Source organism: Thamnophis sirtalis, unplaced genomic scaffold, assembly GCF_051295495.1.
Source record: "Thamnophis sirtalis isolate CommonGarterSnake01/CBP01778 unplaced genomic scaffold, rThaSir2_p1.2 scaffold_7, whole genome shotgun sequence".
Taxonomy (NCBI): domain Eukaryota; kingdom Metazoa; phylum Chordata; class Lepidosauria; order Squamata; family Natricidae; genus Thamnophis; species Thamnophis sirtalis.
In genome coordinates this window covers 15,402,159-15,425,022 of record NW_028261387.1, presented here as the reverse complement: position 1 = coordinate 15,425,022, position 22,864 = coordinate 15,402,159, and the positions used below count along the sequence as shown (strand labels likewise).

General features: G+C 38.6%; 1 protein-coding gene across 1 annotated transcript in view; it reads right to left on the bottom strand.

Moving 5' to 3' along the window:
- The window catches only part of LPAR3 (lysophosphatidic acid receptor 3), a 34,704-nt gene extending 14,708 nt beyond the window's left edge, over positions 1–19,996 (bottom strand). The window contains exons 1-2 of the mRNA XM_014053050.2: positions 19,871–19,996; positions 4,688–5,444 (exon numbers count right to left, since the gene is read on the bottom strand). Coding sequence (XP_013908525.2) covers positions 4,688–5,423 — 736 coding nt within the window. The 5' untranslated portion in view covers positions 5,424–5,444; positions 19,871–19,996. The remainder of the gene's footprint in view (positions 1–4,687; positions 5,445–19,870) is intronic.
- Positions 19,997–22,864: the final 2,868 nt, after the last annotated feature.

Below are 22,864 nucleotides of genomic sequence, written 5' to 3'. Positions count from 1 at the left end.
TCCTCTCTATCCAAAATATGGTTGCAACTATGCAATGGGTACACCCTGACTTGATTATTATAATGCAATGCATTCTATACAGGATTTCTTTTGAAAAGCTTCTGGAAGTTAGAGTTAGTGATAAACCCAAATGTATGAATTGCTCCAACGTATAAGAATCATGCTCTGCTAGTACTGAAAGATCTGTTCTGGATGTCAGTTGCTTAGTAGACAAAATTTAACATTACAGCCCTTAATGGCTTGGGTCATGACTCTAGGAAGACTACCTCTGTTGTTGGAAACTTGTCCTGGTGTTATCTACAGAAGAGGCCCTTTTAAAGATACTCTCACTGTCAGAGGTTTGTTTATCTGCTACATAGAAGTTAGCGTTCTGCATTGCTCCCAAGCTATGGAATGAATTAGCGGAGAACTGCATTTGACTCCCCACTCTCGATATCTCAAAAATCTATAAAGATGCATCTCCTACGCGATGCTTTTAAGTATTATTGTTAATTGATGTTATGTTTTAAATGATTGCATAAGTTCCCTTTTTAAAATTTTGGAGTATCCATTTCAGCGAAAAGCTGTATTAAACAGGAATAAATTAAATGTGTCACTATATATCACCTGTGCTGAAACACTGTGTTCAGAAACTATAATCTACCAACAATGGGCTGGCTGGGTGTGAAAAAATTTGCAGTGAAATTTCTGGAGAGCACCAAATTATTTAATAGCTTTCCTTTTATAAATGCAGCAATATGGGTATTTGTTTCGGCTTTACACATAGGAAATGTAATGCTGATATTTTGGATTTCAACCAACTACTACTGGGAAATTCTGCAAGCTTTTGTGAACTGTGTGGTTTAGTTTAATCTTCACTGTGAAAGCTTTATGTTTGATCAAGCACTACTTTTAGAGAGGCTGTATTGGATGTGTCATCCAATAACATCTGTCTCAGATGCCCTGATAGGAAATGAAAACAAGAAGAAATGTATAACCACCTAAAGAAGAAAGAAAAACTCTAGAAGTTTCATATCACATAGCATTATGACTATAATTAAACATAATTTATTGCTTAGGGTAGTAGATTACAATAATACCGAACAATTTATAAACATACAAAATATCCGTATAACAGTGATAACATTAATTTACTTGGCTTAGCCAAGTAACAATTTCTAATTTCAGAAATGAACTACAGTTTTCTACCCGCTAAATAATATCACACAGAAGTGCCAAAAGGATAAAGTAAAACTGTTACCTTTTTTTAACAATAGAAGATTGCACTCCAGGTGCAGAACTCTTTTCTTGATTTGGACTATTGTTGATATTTATTATTATTAAGTATACCACTTTTTATTTAGGTTATTTTCTCCGCTATCCCTCTAAATTCTAATTAAATGAGAAGCAAGCCAGCTGCCAGACTGAATTCACTATGTCCTTGAGTCTAGCTCAGATAAGAATGTTAAACTTGCCTTTTGCATGTTATGGCTATCTCGGAGTGTTAAAATATGGGTGTCCCCAGCAAAACAGAGCAGTGCTTTCTTTTGTTATCTTCTGTTAAGAAGGCAACTCTAAGAAGATTAATGTGGCGCATTTGTAATTATGAAAGAAGGTATTCAGCTTATGACCAAAAGTAGAAAAGTGTGCAAGCAGCCACCCCCAAGCTTCTCAAGGCTGCTTCATCTTCCTTTTCTGAACACCTGCTCAACAGCTTGAGTACCAGATGCTTCTTTGTAACATTACAACTTTCCTATCGGGTGACATTGAATTTGGGGGAAGAAATTATCTTTGTGAAAGTATCTTACCTAAGAAAGGAATCCTAATTAAGTTGCAACAGTTAGGAAATAAGACACAAGCTAAGGAAAGTAGCACTTTTCATTAGCCTTTCCTAATCTGACATCCTTCAAATATGCTAAATTACAGCCAGCATGGTCATAATTGGGCACGATGAGAAATAGAATCCAGATTGTCAAAAAGAAGTAAAAATAAATATCTCAGAACAAGTGATGTTAAAGGGAACAAATTCCCTAAATCCTCTTATAATTTTTGCTCTCAAATCATGCCGGTATTTGGACTAGAATGTTCCGTAGAACACCAAGCTACCCCAATTTTTAAGAATCCATATTAGACATTCAAGCAACTAACAAAGGTGCTCTAAAAGTTTTGTTAACCAATTAATTACATTAAATAATTAAAGATGACTTATTTATGCTTGAAGTACAGAATACATCAATTATCCTCTAAATTAGACAGGTAACTGAGCATATGTGATACCTATCGAATTCAAACCAAACTTCTCCCATTTTTCACTTCAGTGCTTCTATTGCTTATTAACAGACTCATTTATTGCCTTTTGATACTTGTTGTCCTTTGATGGATTCTATCTTTTAACCAAATAGTTCCAATACAGCATCTTAGCAAGATATCCTATGTACAGTAGTTTACTTGTTTCACTGCAATTCCCACATGCCAAGTGAATTGCATGATTATTGCTGATCCTTAAGTAAGTACCCCAGGACTCGCATGGGTAAGAACCGGACCAAATTAAGCTATTATCATAAATATCAAAAAACCTCACAAAGAGTGAATGCTGAAACTACCATCTAAATCAGTCATTTGAGGGGAGACTTTTCTTTTTGCACTAAAACACCAACCTGGGAATTTAGGTGACTCTGAACTGAATCAGTTTTTATCTGCAATTGGAACGTTTTTCACTAATAAAACAATCCATGCATTAAAACTGTGAGGAATTCAAATCTTAGTATTGAGTCAGCAGCTGCATAGTCCCCCTCCCACAACATTACACAACAACCATACAGGTGAAACTCGAAAAATTAGAATATCGTGCAAAAGTTCATTTATTTCAGTAATGCAACTTAAAAGGTGAAACTAATATATGAGATAGACTCATTACAGGCAAAGCAAGATAGTTCAAGCCGTGATTTGTCATAATTGTGATGATTATGGCTTACAGCTCATGAAAACCCCAAATCCACAATCTCAGAAAATTAGAATATTACATGCAATCAATAAAACAAGGATTGTACATAGAACAATATCGGACCTCTGAAAAGTATAAGCATGCATATGTATTCAGTACTTGGTTTGGGCCCCCTTTTGCAGCAATTACTGCCTCAATGCGGCGTGGCATGGAAGCTATCAGCTTGTGGCACTGCTGAGGTGTTATGAAAGACCAGGATGCTTCAATAGTGGCCTTCAGCTTTTCTGCATTGTTCAGTCTCATGTCTCTCATATTTCTCTTGGCAATGCCCCGTAGATTCTCTATGGGGTTCAGGTCAGGCGAGTTTGCTGGCCAATCAAGCACAGTAATCCCACGGTCATTGAACCAGGTTTTGGTACTTTTGGCAGTGTGGGCAGGTGCCACGTCTTGCTGGAAAATGAAGTCAGCATCCCCATAAAACTCTTCTGCAGAAGCATGAAGTGCTCCAGAATCTCCTGGTAGACGGCTGCATTGACCCTGGACTTAATGAAGCACAGTGGACCAACACCAGCAGATGACATGGCTCCCCAAGTCAACACAGACTGTGGAAACTTCACACTGGACTTCAAGCATCTTGCAGTGTGTGCCTCTCCATTCTTCCTCCATACTCTGTGTCCTTGGTTTCCAAATGAGATGCAAAAGTTGCTCTCATCAGAAAAGAGGACTTTGGGCCACTGAGCAGCAGACCAGGTCCCTGAGTCCCCTTCGGGGAAAAGGGCAGCATATAAATGTAATAAATCCTAAATCCAATCCAATGTTTTTCTTTAGCCCAGGTATGACGCTTCTGATGTTGTTTGTTGTTCAGGAGCGGCTTGACAAAAGGAATATGACATTTGAAGCCCATGTCCAGGATCCGTCTGTGTGTGATGGCTCTTGATGCACTGACTCCAGCCTCAGTCCACTCCTTGTGAAAGTCCCCAACACTTTTGAATGGCCTTTTCCTGACTATCCTCTTCAGGCTGCGGTCATCCCTGCTGCTTGTGCACCTTTTTCTTCCACACTTTTCCCTTCCACATACCTTTCTATTAATGTGCTTTGATACAGCACTCTGGGAACATCCAACTTCTTTTGCAATTACCTTTTGAGGCTTTCCCTCCTTATGGAGGGTGTCAATGATGGTTTTCTGCACAACTGTCAGGTCAGCAGTCTTTCCCATGATTGTGATTCCTACTGAACCAGACTGAGAGACCATTTAAAGGCTCAGAAACCCTTTGCAGGTGTTATGGCTTAATTAGCTCATTAGAGTGGAACACTTTGAGCCTAGAATATTGCACCTTTTCACAATATTCTAATTTTCTGAGATTGTGGATTTGGGGTTTTCATGAGCTGTAAGCCATAATCATCCCAATTATGACAAATCAAAGCTTGAGCTATCTTGCTTTGCATGTAATGAGTCTATCTCATATATTAGTTTCACCTTTTAAATTGCATTACTGAAATAAATGAACTTTTGCACGATATTCTAATTTTTCAAGTTTCACCTGTATGTAAATAAGCTGAGTATATTTTTCTGAAGAATGGGACTAAGATTGTGTAATGCATCAGAAGAATACAGGCTGAGTCCTAATTACTTGGAGGATGGAACAACTAATAGAAATGTACATACATACATACATACATACATACATACATACATACATACATACAGGTGCAGAGAAAACTCTTTAAAACTAGATAATAATAGCACAGCTCACTGTATCTTACCTAACACTGCCATGACGGTCTTCATAAGTTTCATCGGAGTTTTCCTACGGCTGATGGATCCACTAGTGTGCGGAGACAAAACATTTGTTTTTCTCTGGACATACATGTAGATTCTTATGTATACAACAACCATGATGAAGAAAACTCCCAGGTTGGAGACTGTCCAAAATATCAAATAACTCCTGCTATAAATAGGAGCTAGAGAAGAGCAGGTGGAAATGTCACACAGGCAGTTCCAGCCCAATGTGGGCACCGCGCCCATGAAAATCGCTATGGCCCAGATCAACAAAATAAAAAACGTGACCCTCTTCTTTGTGAGATTACTGTGAAGCCTCATCTTCACAATAGACATGTGCCGCTCAACAGCAATTACCAGTAAGTTGGCCAGAGAAGCTGTCAAGCTTGTGTCCAAAAGTCCCTGGCGCAAAAACCATCTATTTACACTTAATGTTCTTGACACTGGGCCAGTGTTGAACATCAAAAATACATAAGCAATGCCCGCAAAAAAATCTGCAGCAGCCAGGTTGGCTAGCAAATAATAAAAGGGATAGTGGAACTTCTTGTTTGTTACCACAGCAGCTATGACCAAGGAGTTTGAAAGGAAAATAAAGAAACAAAAAAAAGTGCCAAAGCATAAAACGATTACGAGAGTCGCCCCCGACCATTCGTCTGCCGTATCAGCATTACTCCTATTATAAAAGAAGTCCATGCGTTTATCATAGTGGCATTCGTTCATCCTGGACTTGAGAATTGCATTCTAGAGGTGGGGAAAAGATAAGAAAAAAATGTAATTAGAACAAAGTTTTGCTTCCTTATGCTTTTCATTTGCTGTAACTATTACATTTTCGCTCAAAAATGATATTCACATTAATACCATTAAATCAAGGTTTTTCTTCTACTTTCTGCATTTTTCATACAGGAGTAAACATTTTTCATACAGGAGTAAACATAAAGCCGAGGTTCCCCGAAGGGGACTCAGGGCGGCTCACAATCCAAGTCAGGGAAGGGGGTACAGATAAGGGATAAAAAAGACGAACAGAACAATACACAATTTAAAAGCACACAACAACCATACCATTCGAGGGGTGGGCAAAAGCTCTTTAGCCCCAGGCCTGTTGGAACAGCCAGGTTTTAACGGCTTTGCGGAAGGCCTGGAGGGTGGTGAGGGTTCGAATCTCCATGGGGAGCTCGTTCCAGAGGGTCGGAGCAGCCACAGAGAAGGCTCTCCTCCGGGTGGTCACCAGTCGGCATTGGCTGGCGGATGGAATTCGGAGGAGGCCTAATCTGTGGGATCTAATCAGCCTATTGGAGGTAATTGGCAGCAGGCAGTCTCTCAAGTAATATAATAATATATAATATATGATACAGCTACATCCAGAATGGTAGGAAACCAAAACAGAAGACTTCAGTAGAAATGACTAGTATCTCCATAACTTTTTAGATGATGATGAATAAATGTTTCCTTTTATTCAATTGGTCAATCACATTCAAGCTGAAATTACAAAAAGACTTTTTTTATATAGCCCAGCTAAAAGCACCTCAAAGGGCCTTCAGTACAGAGCCGTTGGTAAAACAAAGAAGAGGGACTGGGAATAATGCCAAAAAGAATAGCTCCAGTTCGTATTTCTTTCCTAAGGTAAAGCAACTGCAGAATACTACAGGAAATATTTGAAAATATTAAATGTATTTTCAGATTCAAATGGAATCTGCCCAAACTTCAAAAAGTAAGAAATCATTTTTATTGTGTACCTTTAAAAAAAAATCCAATACAGTATGCCCAGGGAATAATTAAGGTTGGAGTTAGGGTTCAGTTCTTAAGTACATACACACCTGGACATTACTAAGAATAATTTAAAATGCCATGTTCTCTGTGTTAATGAGAGTAAAATAGTCCTTTTCTACTCTCCTTTGCTTGCAATGAAGATATGATCAGAAAGACATATTTTACTTCAGAAACTTACATCCATAAAGAAAGTTGAAGGAAATGTAAATCCACGAGTCTTAGGTTCAAAAAACATGTAAAAACCTGCATTTATAAAAATAATAGCTGAGTTTGAAGGTAACATCTTGAGTAAGATATACTACAGCTTTGGGAAACAGTAGCAAATCTGTTACAATTAGAAAACCACTTGAGTATAATAACAGCAAACCACACCTATAAACCAAGAACTCTCCATTTTTCTACTTGATTGCTATAGTGTTACTCCTTCCTACCAGTCCAGTCCTGCCCTCTACTTGTTCCTGTCAACAATACATTGGCAAACACAGGAAGATTCGGGTTCCCTGTTAAGAAATCTTTGAATCTGAAGATTAAAGCTCAGCATATTTTTGCAGCCAATTACGTAAACAATCCTTAAGGAACAAAACACACATCCCCAGACTGAGCAACCTCTGTTACAAAATCCTACCAAAGGAAAAGCAAAAATAGAGCAAATGTAGAGAGGATTCGGCGAAGAATTATGAAAATACAACATTATAGACTGCAAGTTGGATTAACTTCCTTTTTGGTGATGAACATACCATTTTATATCAATGAAGAGAGAGATTTCAGCTCATCATGTGCCCTGTGACATTCTTCTTTCAAATGTAGTAATCTGATAAAATAGTGAATATTTGATTATGGAATTATTTGATTATGGAGTTCTCTGACATTGGTCATCATTCATTGGAAATTTCAGCCCTCTTCCTATTACCCAGCTAGACCAGCATTCTGCTCAACCTTGTCCAGCACCACTTCATATTTGGATATAAGATATCAGGGATGATAGGATGCTGCTACAATTGAACCATCATCAGTATTCATCTATGAGCTTGCATCTTGAAGCAAACCATGGAATCCTGAGTTTGTTACAAGTTTGATAAATATGATTTTTTTTTCTTTCTCTGTACTAACTCTGTACTAGTTAGGAGGTTAGGTTAGGATTACAAATTAGTTACTGAACAGCTATATTAACAGGTGCTGTGATTTCTGAGGAAGAGTATGTGATGTGTGGCTATTAACATCAACAAAAACTTAAACCAAACAGCTAGCTTGCTCTAGTGGTTAAGGCACTAGGCTAGAAACTGGGAGACATTGAGTTCTAGTCCTGTCTTAGGCACAAAGTCAACTGGGTTATTTTGGGCCAGTCACTCTTTCTCAACCTACCTCACATCAGAGATTTGTTGTGGTGGTGTAAGTAGGAGGAGGAAAATGTATTAGGTATGTTCGCCATCTTGATTGTTATTGTTATTGTTATATATTAATATTAATATTATTAATAATAATATTAATAGTAATAATAATATTAATATATATATATTAATATTAATATTATATATTAATATTATTATTATTAATATTATATATTAATATTATTATTATTAATATTATATATTATTATTATTATTAATATTATATATTAATATTATTATTATTATTAATATTATATATTAATATTATTATTATTAGTAATATTATTATTATTAATTTATATATTATATTATTATTGATATTAATATTATTATTATTAATATTATTAATATTAATAATATTATTAATATTGACATTGACGTTGACATTGACGTTAACATTAACGTTAATGTTAATATTAATATTAATGTTACTATTAATAGTAATAGTAATAGTAATAGTAATAGTAATAGTAATAGTAATAGTAATATGTTAATCTTTGGTGAGATTCACAGCTCAACAGCTCGAGTCCTAACCAAGGACTTAGTTATTTTTTCTTGCTGTTTATCTTCAATTCGTGCATCTCCAGGTATTGCAATGTCAATGAACCATGCTTTTTTCTTTTCAACTATTGTTATGTCAGGTGTGTTGTGGGCCAAGTGCCTGTCAGTCTGAATTCTGAAGTCCCACAAGATCTTGACTTTCTCATTTTCTAAAACTATTTTCCCAGTAGTTTTTGCGGTACTCAAATCCAAACCTTTGGCACAATTTCCAGTGAATGATCTTAGCAACGCAGTCATGGTGTTGTAGGTAGTCAGTTTGTGAAATTTTGCTGCACCCACTGATCAAGTGGTCAACTGTCTCGTCTTTCTCATTACAGAGGTGCCATTTGCTGTTGGTGGTAACATGTTGAATTTTTGCCTTCATGCAGTTTGTGGCTAAGGCTTGTTCTTGAGCTGCCAAAATAAAGCCTTCTGTTTCTTTTTTCAGTGCTCCTGATCTTAACCAGTTCCAAGTTAGTTTTGGTCAGCTTTGCCTTCAATACTTTTCAAGTATTGGCTATGCATAGCTTTATTTTTCTAATTTTCAGCTCGCTTCTCAATTACTTCTTTCTTATATTCAGCTTTTGACTTAATTGTCTATAAAAGGCCTCCTTTATTTATTTCCTTAAACATTGGTTCTTCACTTTTCTGGATGTAATCATCATCATCATCATCATCATCATTATCACAATTGTATCACAGCGGCCAGTTGTTTCTCCGGATTTGGCATTGATTACTAGTCGGGCCCCACCCAGGGGCCTAGGACATCATAACGTATTTTTGTAATATGCATGCAGATCCAAACAGTGCTGCTTTTTGCATTTGACTGACGGTGATTTTGTCAATTTTTAATTGTTCCAGTGCTTTTGGAATAGCACCCAGTGTGCCGATTACCACTGGAATTATCACTGCTGGTTTGCGCCATAATTGTTGAATTTCGATTTTTAAGTCCTGGTATTTCGCGATTTTTTCATGTTCCTTCTCATTGATTTATCATCATCATCATCATCATCATCATTATTGCAGGATTTTAAAAAAATCTAAAATAAGTCAAGATTGACTTGAAGGAATCTTTTTTTTAAATAGCTATTATTATACTGGAGACTATTAGCAATTGTCCTGTTTTATTTTCAGTCCTCCATATAATTCTGAAAGTTATCATTAAGGAGATTCTTCTCATGACAAAAAGAGTTTGCTTACATTGTTATCTCCAAAGAATAAGAACAGGCTACTTGTTCCATATAGACACCGCGTACTTGCCTCTTCAAGCAGTGGCCTAGCAAAAGACATAATAGAATTTCTGCTGAAGAGTGTGGGTTTCCTGCCCCCCACCTCCTTTAAAACCTCAAGTACAGATGTTCAAAAGATCATCTGCACTTTAAAACCTCATGTTTTAGGAAGGGGAATCCCACACATCATCCACTGCACAAAGTTATGTTCTGGTTAAAAATAACTGCAGTTGACTCATAGCTTGGGAGAAATAAGTCCCTCCTTGTTTCAGGTACCCTCCAAGATGCACAGTGACACATGGAAAGATCATCCTGTCTATTGGGCAAGCCACTAAACTAAAATTTAGAGGAGTGTCCAACCTTGGCAATTTAAAGACTTGTGAATTTCAACTTCCAGAATTCCCCAGCCAACCCAACCCAATTTAGAGAAAGGTACGGCACTTCTAAACACTGCCTAGATTAGTATTGGCCATGAGAATCCAGGAAGCAACTTGTTTAAGGACCATGAATGAAATCAGCTTTATGAGTGACAACTGCAGTTGCAGTATATTTGGTGCCAGACGATGTAGACTAATAGAGATAAAAGTGATTATTGCCCTTCTGAACAAGTCCCTTGTGCGTTGTAACTCGTGGTTATTCGATGCCCTTTTTCAGACATGAGTATTAGGGAGCATACCCAAGCTTTGAAATCATGAAGTGGGCTGCAGAGAAGCAATTTCGAAGATTAACGAATATGCATTTTCAATAAACTTTCAAAACAGCATGATTAGCTTCTCCAAATTGACATTGTCCCTATTTAGAAGCACGGAGGGAAATTCTTGTTTAATCTAATACCTATGGAAGCTATGTTGGTTTGTATCCCGCCTTTATTATTTTCAAAAATAACTCAAGGCAGAAAACATATCCAATACAACTTCCTCCCCCTATTTTCCCCACAACAACAATCCTGTGGGATGGATTGTGCCGAGAGTGTGACTGGCCCAGAATGGCCTCATTGAGAAAAGCTAGCAACTACCCTCAAATGGTTAACTCTAAACAAAGCAGTTGTTTGAGGCTATAGGAGAGAAGAGTGTTGAGAAACTTTGTAAATGAGAAGTGTAAAAACAAACACTGTGATTAGGCGTTGATTATATTCTTGTTAAATTAATCTGGTTGATGTATACACATAACCATGAATCATTAACTGCACATTAGGTAACATTATGCAGTGTAATTTGATTTGCAGAGAAAAGGCTTGCTACCAGATTTCCATCACCAAGTGCGGGTTTGCAAAACTAATGGCCTAGTACGTACTTTGGCAGAGCAACATACAAGCTTACTTAAGAATATTTCAAGAGCAAAAGGAAAACAAAAGCTTTCATGTAATAGAATTGGCAAGAGGTATGCATTTCTGATTAGTATTGAAGATGATCTGATCAGATGATTTTCAATCATCTATATTTTATTGTAATACTTATTGTTTACGAGCATGCACATTTATCCATTAGTATATGGTAGGTATTTGAAATAATTTAGTTCATATGTAAAACAATAAATGAAAGGAACAAATTAGTAGTTACAAAGCATTTGGCATTTAGGATTTCAGCACTTCTAATAAATGATCATACATCATGCTACGTTTTATTAACAATTACTTTTGAATAAGTCACAATTAGCTAAGTTCACACCCTGTATTAAGGCAAAAACTATAGTTTTCATACCATAAAAGCTGCATTCGGATATCAGAGTAAGTCATCAGTAAAACAAAACACATTATGCCTTATATGAATCCATCCATTATTTCACTCCAACCTCAGAAAAGGGAGATGGTAATTATCTCTCAAGAAAGCTTGGTGTGACCATACTGCTGATTTGACAGGCTGGGCTTGTCTGTAATAGGTTATAATGACAGGGCAGAAATATTACTTGTGCACCGCCCATCTTGCTTTATGGCAGGATGTTTTCAGGATCTCTTGAAAGGACTGGTGTTGGAATCTCCTAGGATGCTGGTGGACCTCCAAGCCCTAGGACAGGGGTGTCAAATTGACGGCCCATGGGCTGGAGTCTTCACAGGCAGGTCATGCCCACTCCAGCTCCGCAAATGGGAAAAAGTCATGAAACGTCACATGACGGCAACGTGATGTGGCAAGTTTGACATCCATGCCCTAGGTTCTAGGAAGGTTCAGGAACTCACACTCAACCATGGTAAATAGGGGCTTGTCCCATATAATATCAGGGCTGGCCTATGCAGGCAGTCCTACATTACCTTTGGTCTTTATACCATCTGTAATTTCACTGAAGTACCTTGACCAACTTTTCCAGATTATTCCCAATGAGCCTCTCTCTGAGATGCCTGGAGTTGCAGCAAGAAGACAAGAATAAAACTGCTTGTGTCAAGGCTACACTGTGGGAATAAGAATGGTAAAGTGGTTCTTTGATCTTATGGAATCAACAAAGCATAACCTTGTGGCTGTATTTATATTACCCAAATCCTTTTCAGTGGGGAGGCACAGATTTACCCTAGGATAGCTACAAGATGTTTGGTTAACATACATCTGACATGTTTGACTGATAATATTTCTTCATTCATTCATGTCTAGATACTGGACAATATCTAAGGAGGTAACCAGTCTTCTGAGATTACCTATGATTCCTTTGGGTTTCTGATTCTGAGGAATTGCATAGGGTGACATGTAAAATGAGCTCGGTCACCTGTGGGCTAAATCCATATTCAATCTGGCTTCTACAAGAGGTCAGAGTGAGGTGAATGACTGGATAAGGGAGGTGTCAGTCACCTTGCAGAGAAATAAGGTTATACCAGAGGCCTTAAGAGGTTTACATATGATTTAGCCAATTCAAACAACTATTGCTCAGACTCAAATGTTTTCTTTCGAAGAAAGTAAGTTGAGACAGTGGTAAGGCTTCCATAGAGCACTCTAGGAGAAACTTGTTCTAAATAAGCAACTTGAGGTTGTGACTAGGCAGGGGCTTTTTCTAGTTTCTGCTGCTGCACCTATTGTGGTCCTACTTGAAGGCTGGTTGTGATGGCAGTTACCCATGGCTACATTACTGTAATGTGCTCTCAATCACACTGCCTTCAGAAATACAGCACTTCAAAGCCACAAATGATACAGAATGTATCAACCAGCCTTCTGGAAAAGCTGCCAGAAACATAAAACTCTGGCATTGTGAGCACTGCATTTATGTAATCAAATATTAAATCCAGTATCATCACATTCTTTTTTTTAAAATGTCCTTTGTTGATATAAGGTCACCCACCACAATAAAACATTATATAACATAACTGAGATCAGTTGGATTTGAAAATACAAGTATGTACTGTAGAGAACTACCTCTTTTAAAATAATTATGGAACATGTTAGTGCAACAGGAAGAAGCTGAGTTTAATGCAGAGATGTTATTAACTTCTTTTTTTATTTCCTTTGTCTTAATATATTTTAGACTGTATTTGTTAAAAACCTATACCGTGTACGGGCTCTGGGAAGTCGGGGGGGGAGGGAGGTGGGGTGTTAGGGGGGAGGGGGGATATATAGTATGTGTTAGATTTTAAAGTAGCGCGACTGCACTTGTATACTGTTGCTCTTTAATTTCACTGTAAAAATAGGACAAGCTGAATATATTAATAGATAGTAGAAATACACCGAAGGGAGGAGTAGAGGGATAGAAGAAAGAGGGGTAGAGAGGGTGGGAGAGAGGATGGGAGGGAGGGTGAGAAGGAAGGGAGGGAGTGTACTGGGAGAGAGGAGTGGTAGAGGGGGAGGGGAAGTAGGGTAGAGGGGAATGTTGGAGGGAAGATGGAAAGTTGGAGGGGAGGCGAAAGAAAGGGTATAAAATAATTATGGAACATGTTACAGTTCTATATATATCAACTTTAACTTAAACTAGCACTGAATTGTGTTTCATACCCCCTAAGAAGGTGTGTGTGTGTGTGTGTGTGTGTGTGTGTGTGTGTGTGTGTTTATACATACATACATACATACATACATACATACATACATACATACATACATACATACATACATAATTTCCAGATTCAGTCAAGTAATCTGAGAAACAATGGGTGCCCGAGTTACTACCTACTCAGCTGAACTGGTAGGAACCTACCTCTGGTTAGGGCATATTAAAATTCTGTTTACAGAAAAGAAATATTGGAATGGAATTTAGATTTTAAAAGACAGATATTTAAAAGGTTTATTAATTGAACAGAAGATTTCTAGCAGCAGCAGCAGTTCATAGGAAAATATGGCCACAGTAATTGTCAATATTTGATAGGTTCTTGACTGACATGCCAATCCTTACGCAATTTTATACCACATCTCTATAGATACTAAACTATACTATATTTTATTGTATATTTAGTCTAAGGAAGATATACTTAAACCAGATATTCAAATGTGTTAGTATTCCAGCTGCCAATGATTGTTAACCAAACTACAAAAAGAATCTTAAGCCAAAAAAATCCACAACAAAACGATCAACGGTTGGCAGCACTTTCTTTCAGTGATGATCTAGCCATGAAAAACAAATATAGAAAGAAGCCACAGTTTTTAAAAAGTGTTGTGCAATCCCGTATGATATTATAGGTCACTTTACACTATAGTATATTCTTCCAGTTAAAGTTATTACTTTAAACGTTCTGAAACTTGTTGAAGGCAGACACCCAGTACATCTCTAGTTACCACAAATTTAGGTTATAGAGTCTTTTGTAATTTAAGATCTTCTGAAATTATGGTTTAGGAAGTCTATACATGGGAGTCTAAACTAAAAAGGTCATGGCTAAGCTTTCATTTAGAGATTCCCAGAGTAGGGATCTAAAGGAAGACTTGGCAATTCAGTCTATAATGTGGAAATAATCTCTTAGGCTATCACAAAGCCTTTTGCATGTTACTTCATTTTTCTACAAATGCTGCTTATCATGGAGGAATATTCCGTTTCCGTTCATTGCTATTAAATCCATGTGGCTAGTGCATATAAAACAAAATGAAAAATTCAATTATTTCTTGGTATTTCCAAATATGCTTCACTTTTTATTTTTCTAGTTTCTAGTAAAACACAATTTTTTTTCCTGCACTCAAGGAAGGATAAATGGCAAGATCCAAGGAAGATATCCCAACTTGACAAATAGCATTTGATATTTGGATCCTCCCAAAGAAATACGTAACTACCATGTACATAGCAACTGAGATTACTTGCATCCGTGTTAAAGTAAAATATTATTTTCCTATAATATTCAGACAACTGTCATGGAAGGAACATAGAAGTAGTCCTCTTTTAGACACCACATTTGGGGCCAGCAACTCAGTCATTAAGTGAGGTCACCACTATGTGAAACCATGACTGTGCTTGTGATCTTACTTAAGCTTTCCTTTGCTTTACAGGCCTGCAAAAATCTTAAATGTGAAGATTGTAAAGTACTTTTTAAATTACCACTGTAACCATGAGCATTTGTCAAATCAGGAGTCACTAAATGTATATCTAAAAATATTGGCTCATATTCACACCAACATAGTCCCTCCCTTCCAGTTTTTAACTTCTTTTGGCTTTTTGCATGGTCAACAGATAAAAAGGATTTTTAAAAATAGTCACACTTCTCTTCATATGTTGAAGAATATATTGGTCCATATACTGTGTCTAAAACCTTAAAAGCTAGCAGCTAGATATATATTTTCCAATTGTGTATCCCTAAAATGTATTGATTGGAAAGCTCATGAATTTGGGATTTTATGTGAACGAAAGACATGTGTTTTACTGGGTACAATTCTTGACTCACTTTAAAGAAACTAAATCAGGGAACTAATTGTATTTTACTAAACCTACGTTGCTATAATCTGATTTTATATACATGTGGGACAGTATTCAAAGCTGAATTAACAATGTCAACATGAACTGTTTATATTCTTCAGCCGGAGAAGATCCAAGCAATTTTTGATTTTAGAGGGCTATAAAGAGGCACCCTCAAGGTTCTTAAAATGTCTTGATTACAGTGGGCTGAAAATAAAATAAGAGTCCAAACTAGGCAAATCTAGGATTTGCATCCTACTACAAGGTATATTTTTGTTACAGTTTCCGGTGTTCTTCCAAAACTCAAAGAAAGCAAAGTTAAAAATGCCCATGTTGCTATCAATAGCCAGCAGGCCATAAACAGTATATTTTTCTCATTTCATGCTTTGTACTGAGTACAAAAAAATGAGAGAGATAGCATGATCAGAATATTGTTAATTTACCCTCCCAAGGACTTGGGAATATAATATCTGGCACAGAATGGAAAGATAGAACATTCTTTGTTTGTTTACTTGCATACAGTATTCTAGTTCAACACAGAATGATTTTTTCCCCTAGAAAAAAAAAGCCGAATTCTTATCAGTGATGCAAAATAACAGTCCAATCCTTCAGCTATAGCATTCATAAGTCCTTTTTGACAGATAATTTACTTTCAGGACATCATTTTTATATGCATATAAATGCAACAAGATGATCATTTAATTGTAGCTGACAGTAAAAATTATCCATATTTTAGAAGTCTTATTTTCTAGCATTGAAAAATAACATGTTGCTATGCAAAATATTACTACATATTTATCTTTAAATAATTATCTTTAAATAATCTTTTTTTAAATGTAAATGTTTAATCTGTAAAATGCCTATTTTAAATAAAATAAATGTATTATTTAATTAATCTATCACTTCCTTCTGAATAGTGTGATTTAAATGATGTTTGTGGGGACAGCATTTGCTCTATCCTGAATCCTCTGGTGCATATTTTTCAGAGTATGACGCACTTTTTCCCTTCAAAAAAGAGGCTGAAAATCTAGGTGCATCTTATAACCTGAATACAGCATTTTTGCCTCCTGAAACCCCACCCCCTTCACCAAAATAGCCGTGCATAGCCTTTAGGATGCTTCCAGAGTGCTCCTAGGGGCTGGGGAGGGCAGAAATGAGTGAAAAAGGGGCCATTTTTTGCCCCCCAGCCCCCAGGAGCACTCTGGAAGCCTCCTAAAGGCTATGCATGCCCCCACTTTTTATGAAAAACGGGCACGTTTTTTGTGAAAAATGGGTCGTTTTGGGGAGGTCTGCAGAGTGCAGAAACTTTTTTTTTAATTTGCCTCTTCAAAATCTTGGTGCATCTTATACTCCGAAAAATACAGTATATACCTTTTGAAGAATTTCAAACATTTTCATCTGGCAACATATTCCAGCAAACTTGTCGGATAAAACTTTTTTGGGTGGGACGCTAATTTCATATTTAAAAGTACATAATCAAAATTTAAGTAACATGCAAATATGAAAATATTTCCCAAATTCATATTCAGGTCCATCCGGAGCTGTGATAGTTAGGTTGCATCTAAGACAGTCCTTAGGGGAACTGTGAGATGAAAGAACAAACAAGCAATTATTGTTCTACTATCTTTTTTAAACAGTGTTCACCAAATACTTCCATATACATTAGGGGCAACTCAAGAAACATGTTCAAATCTTAGCATTAAAGACTTGAGTGTATCTGTGTTGAAGTCCCGTCTATATTATTTAATAACCGGAAATGTATTGTTACCACCCACTTTAGCAGCATTTTATCTCTGTGATGCAATTCTATTTCATGCATAATTTGCCCTCTAAAAGTTATTTGTCTACCAGCCTCGGTGACTCTGACTTATAAACTATGCCTTCTCTTGACCATGACCTTTCCATAAACAGTAAATAGAACATATTATTCTGAATTAGTTAGCACCCTCTTTAAAAAAGCCATTCATTTGTGTCTCAATCCCAAATGGATACAGATGTTAATTAGTACAATTGCTTAACTCTGCTTTTCATTACTGACTAAAACACTCGTCCTTTGAAAACTGCTTCTGAAAAGAGCTGTGCCACTCCTTTTGTCAGCAGAGAGATCCATCCTTTACATCTTATCTATGTTCTGGCAATACATGAAAAGCTCCAGCTCACTTGTATAAATCTCACAAGTTTATGGCTGAATCCCGATTGAAAATAAATCAGCTTTCTGCCTATCTAATCACTGTTGCAAACTCACTTCTTACTTTTAATATAAGGCAGGGACATTTTCATGTCTATACAATGTTACTTGCCAGGACTGAAAGCATTATTTTCAAATTCTCTTCTCACCTTTGAATAAACAGATTTCGTCATTCCCCCCCCCCCCCCAACACCAGGGCTTACACATAAAACTTCAAGGGTGCCCAATTCTGCGTATGACTAATGCATCAAGTAACAAAAAGAGACTAGGACAGGACAAAAGAATATACATGCCTCTAAAAAGTAGCACAGTCAAATTTAATTTTTTTTAAAAAAAACCCTGCTTTTTCATAAACAGAAAAGAAAAAGAAACACTTCAAGTGCTGAGCAAATAAAATGAAGTTAAGAGTTTACTCCACTGTAGTTTTTTATTTGATTCATGCACAGTTCACAAAATGAGCAAACCAGCAATTCAATGGGGAGTGGAATGTGAATTAGGATTAAGCTTTCCTGCAAGTGATTGACACTAGAGTAGGAACTACAAACCCAAATATTGGCCTTTGGGAGGCACAATCTGAATCTGTCACAGCTACAGATAGGCAACTAATATGATACTGGCATCAATGTCCCAGTGACTGACTCTTACTTGAAAATTACAGAGTATGACTATCAAGTACATCTTTTTTTTAAAAAACTCACACTTAAGGTTTCCACTTTTATTTTACAGATGAAACACAGATGACAACTCTGTCCAAGGATGCTCATTTCCTAGTGACTTCACGAACCTGAGTATGTATGTGTGCATGTGCGATTTTTATTATAAGAATATTTATGAGTAAAGAAAAGAAAGAACAAAGAAAAAGTCCAAAGTTCAGAAAGAATAAAAAGTAATAGAACTAATTTCCAATTTTATTTGCAACAGTGATACGTAGAAATACAGATTTAATCTGTGGTTTTAACCCCCCCCCCTTTTTTTCCTATTATCCATTTTTTCTAATCATTGAAACTGTAAATCATAAGTTCATTTTTTTTCTGTTTCACCCCAAAAAAACCATAAGGGGAACATGTTAATGTAGCTTTCTTGGTAAGAGTACAACTATTATTAGTCATTTTCTTCTTCTAGATCCCCCTCCCCCTTCTAACCCTAGTTTACAATTCTGGGATTTCCTGGTATCCCATCCAAGTATTAATCACATCCAGCCCTGCTTAGCCAAAGCTAAGAACCTTAGAGATTCCCAAAAACATTGTTTCCTCCTCTTCATTGTGCTGAGTCTGAGTGAAGAGCTTGGAAGATCCAACATTGTTAATCTGCCCCAGATATAAGCATGAATTGGTTCCAAAAATATTCCCCAAGAGAAAACTGAACCAGCTACTCATTCAACCTTTCACCTGGGCAAAATATTATAGAGGGCTGGCCATGAAAAGTGGATCCACCTCACCTGCAGTCTCTTTTGACAGATACAGAGATGAGTTTAGGACCTATTGTACACCAAAGACTGCTTTTCCATGACACACTAAAGCCAAAGCCACACATTTTAAACTGGTGATGTCCTTTGGAAAACCAGCTAATATGGAGAAATGGCTTTCTGAGCAAACCTTTACCAAACATGAAAAGAGGTAGTACTGGCTAATCCCAGCTTCTTTTTCTCTGGGGAGGCAATAAAAGTTTGCTGCAACTTCTATTTATTTCGGGGTTACCTCCTCCAGCAATACTCTACTCACTTTCTGCCGGCGCTGGCTGGTACATATCCATTTACCCAGCCATGCCATCGAGGGAGGAAGGGAGAGAGAAGAAGGCAGAGCAGGAAAACAGGGCTACATCTTTGAAGTCAACCACAGGAACAGCACCTGCTCCTCGATCCCCTTTTGATCCCCGCTCAGGGAACGTGAGGATGGAGGCCCCGACATTCCTCTTGTCTTGCCCTCCAATTTAGGAAGGCTGCGTGTTCGCGCTAGACCCAGAAACTGGGTAAAATCAGAATCATACCCTCTTAAGTTCAGAGGGTCGTGCGAACGCAGCCCGTGGATAATTCACGTTTAGAAATCAGCGCGGATTCGCCTCCCGGCAGAATGAGAGAGGCTCGAAGGGGGAAATCGGAGCCAACAGTAAAGCGCACACCTAAAATCGCACACCCTCCGCGTTTAGCAAAGGAAAAGTCGGCTCAGGCATGTCCCAGTGCCCGGCACGTTGTCCCCATCCAGCCCCTTCTGCGTTGGTGGCAAGTAGACTCAGAGGGCGCCAGCCAGCCAGCCAGTCGCTCACTCATTCACTCACCGCGCTCAGATGCCTGGCATCTACCCGCTCCTCTCCGGCGATGCGTCCCCAACCCGGACCACAGGCAGCCCAAAGCCGGCGGCCAAGGCAACGCCACCAGCTAAATCAGCGGCGGGGCGGGGGCGGGCCCCACCGGCGCCGGGGGCGGGGCGTGTTAACCTTTGCGGAACCGGGGTGCCTTCCCTTGGTAACCCCTGCCCGCCTCTTGCCTCCTTCCGATCGCCTCCCCTGGACAAAGGACTGGCTTTCTTCCCTTCCTTTAGAGTGAGCGCGCTGCTTAAGTTGGGGCGGATGGCTCGGGTTCAATGTTGCAATTATTCCTGTTCCGGGCGGGACAAGGCAAGACAGGGAAACGGGACCCGGTGGCGGCGCTGGCTGCTTTTCAAAGGGACTCGCCGTCGGGGTTCCCTCTCGCTTGTCCTCCGGGGTTACACACAGCTCGAGGATAGCAGCTGTAGAGAGATAGTAGCCTCTCCCTCCTTCTCCTAGTAAGCCTGGCACCTCTCTTATTTGTCCCTTTCGAGAACTTCCTCGCATTAACACGGAACACAAGACTACTCCCGGGCTGGGTGGGCAATCATTGCAATAGAGGTGTATGGAATTCATTATCAGCTCCAAAACGTCACATAATCAGTCGGTGCAAGGCAGGCTAATAACAGAACAAATTAGATCTGGTAAATACCGCACTCATTCCAGATATAAACCATTATAGGTAATACCGTGTTAAATGGAGGGCGATAGTTAAGCAGAAGGTTCCTATGGTCCTGAAGATCAGAAATTAGGGTCCATGTTATTGTAATGCTGAAGTTGTTATATACCCCTCTCTCCCTCTCCCTCTCCCTCTCTCCCTCTCTCCCCCTCCCCCCCTCTCTCTCCATTTATAATAAGTTAGTAAAACCAAACAGAAGTAATTTCTTTAAAAGAAAAAAAGTTTAAACAGGCAATTTACCGTAGTCCTACCTAGAGCAACTGTATACTGGGAATAAAAATGTAGACTATCTGGCACAAGGGATAAGAAATCTTCCACATGTTCCTGATGCACACACTCACGCAGTCCCAGCAATACGAGGGAGGGAGGCTGTGAGATACAATTCTGCCCCATATGAAAGGCTACACATAAGTATAAGCCATCAGAAAACTAATTATATTATTATGATTATTTAAAAAGACCCTTAAACAATCAATTCCAAATAGACTGATCCTTTTCCATATTGGTGCCATCCAAAAGTATTAGAAATATGAAATTCCCAGTGAAATTGGAGATTCTAGTCCCCACACCAGAGGGGGTATTCAGCAGGTTCTGACCAGTTCTGGAAAACCGGCAGTGGAAATTTTCAGTAGTTCGGAGAACTGGTAAATACCACATCTGACTCACCCTCATCTATTCTCTGCCTCCCGAGTCCCAGCTGATCAGGAAGAAATGGAGATTTTACAGTATCTTTCTCCTGGAGTGGGGTGGGCATGGAGATTTTACAGTATCCTTCCCCTGCCACTCCCACAAAGCCATGCCACGCCCACCAAGCCACATCCACAGAACCAGTAGTAAAAAAAATTGAACCCTACTACTGCCCCACACATCTGAAAACTCAAGATTTGGGGAAGGCTGGAGTGCTTAAAAATTATCTCTCAATAATTTCAAGGGTTATGAGAATAAGTCTTTGAACTAAATATACTCTTATTCCTAATTCCTTAAATCATTTTTTTTAAATGATGACTTTCTGTTTTCTTTATTTTGAATAAGAGTTTAGAATAATCTGCTTTAGAATTTAAGGCAATACATTTGATTATCTATATGTGCCTAGACAATGGGCCTTTCCCCATTATTGAGTTATTTCTCTCCACTCATCCCTGAAATTGGCAAAAACCCATACCGCATCAGATCTGCTGCCCAGTTTGATAGGTCAGTAGGCTGCCTTTATTGAAATTGTTTTGACTTATTACCAAATAATTCTGTCTTGATTCTGCACATGTAGCGAGTGATAAACAAAGCAATTAATCAATATCTCTGACTTTATCTGCTTCCCACTGCTGAGTATTGTCCACCATCTAGAACAGTGTTTCTCAACCTTGTCAACTTGAAGATGTCTGGACTTCAACTCCCAGAATTCCCCAGCCGGAACTTGAAGATGTCTGGACTTCAACTCCCAGAATTCCCCAGCCGGAACTTGAAGATGTCTGGACTTCAACTCCCAGAATTCCCCAGCCGGAACTTGAAGATGTCTGGACTTCAACTCCCAGAATTCCCCTGCCGGAACTTGAAGATGTCTGGACTTCAACTCCCAGAATTCCCCAGCCGGAACTTGAAGATGTCTGGACTTCAACTCCCAGAATTCCCCAGCCGGAACTTGAAGATGTCTGGACTTCAACTCCCAGAATTCCCCAGCCGGAACTTGAAGATGTCTGGACTTCAACTCCCAGAATTCCCCAGCCGGAACTTGAAGATGTCTGGACTTCAACTCCCAGAATTCCCCAGCCGGAACTTGAAGATGTCTGGACTTCAACTCCCAGAATTCCCCTGCCGGAACTTGAAGATGTCTGGACTTCAACTCCCAGCATTCGCTGGCTGGGGAATTCTGGGAGCTGAAGTCCAGACATCTTCAAGTTGACAAGGTTGAGAAACACTTACCTAGAAAAACATTTGCAAAGTACAATACTGTAGAAAGAATTAAGTGGGTCTGGCTATGGGACTCTATCGTCTCTAGGCTGTTTCTTTTGCACCAGGGGTGTCAAACTTGATTTCATTGAGGGCTGCATCAGGGTGGTGTTTGACCTCAGGGGGGCATGGTGGGCTTTGTCAGCTTGATGTCCCTCGTGTGAGGGGTCCCTGTGGTGCCTGAGCACTCTGCCAGCAAAAACGGCCTCCCAATCTCCATTTTTGGCTGCGATGGCCACCTACAACCCTCTGTCAGTGAAAACAGAGCTCGGGCGGGCCACACAGGCCTTGGATTTGACACTCCTGTTTTGCACCTGTCTTATACCTTATTCTGTTAAAAT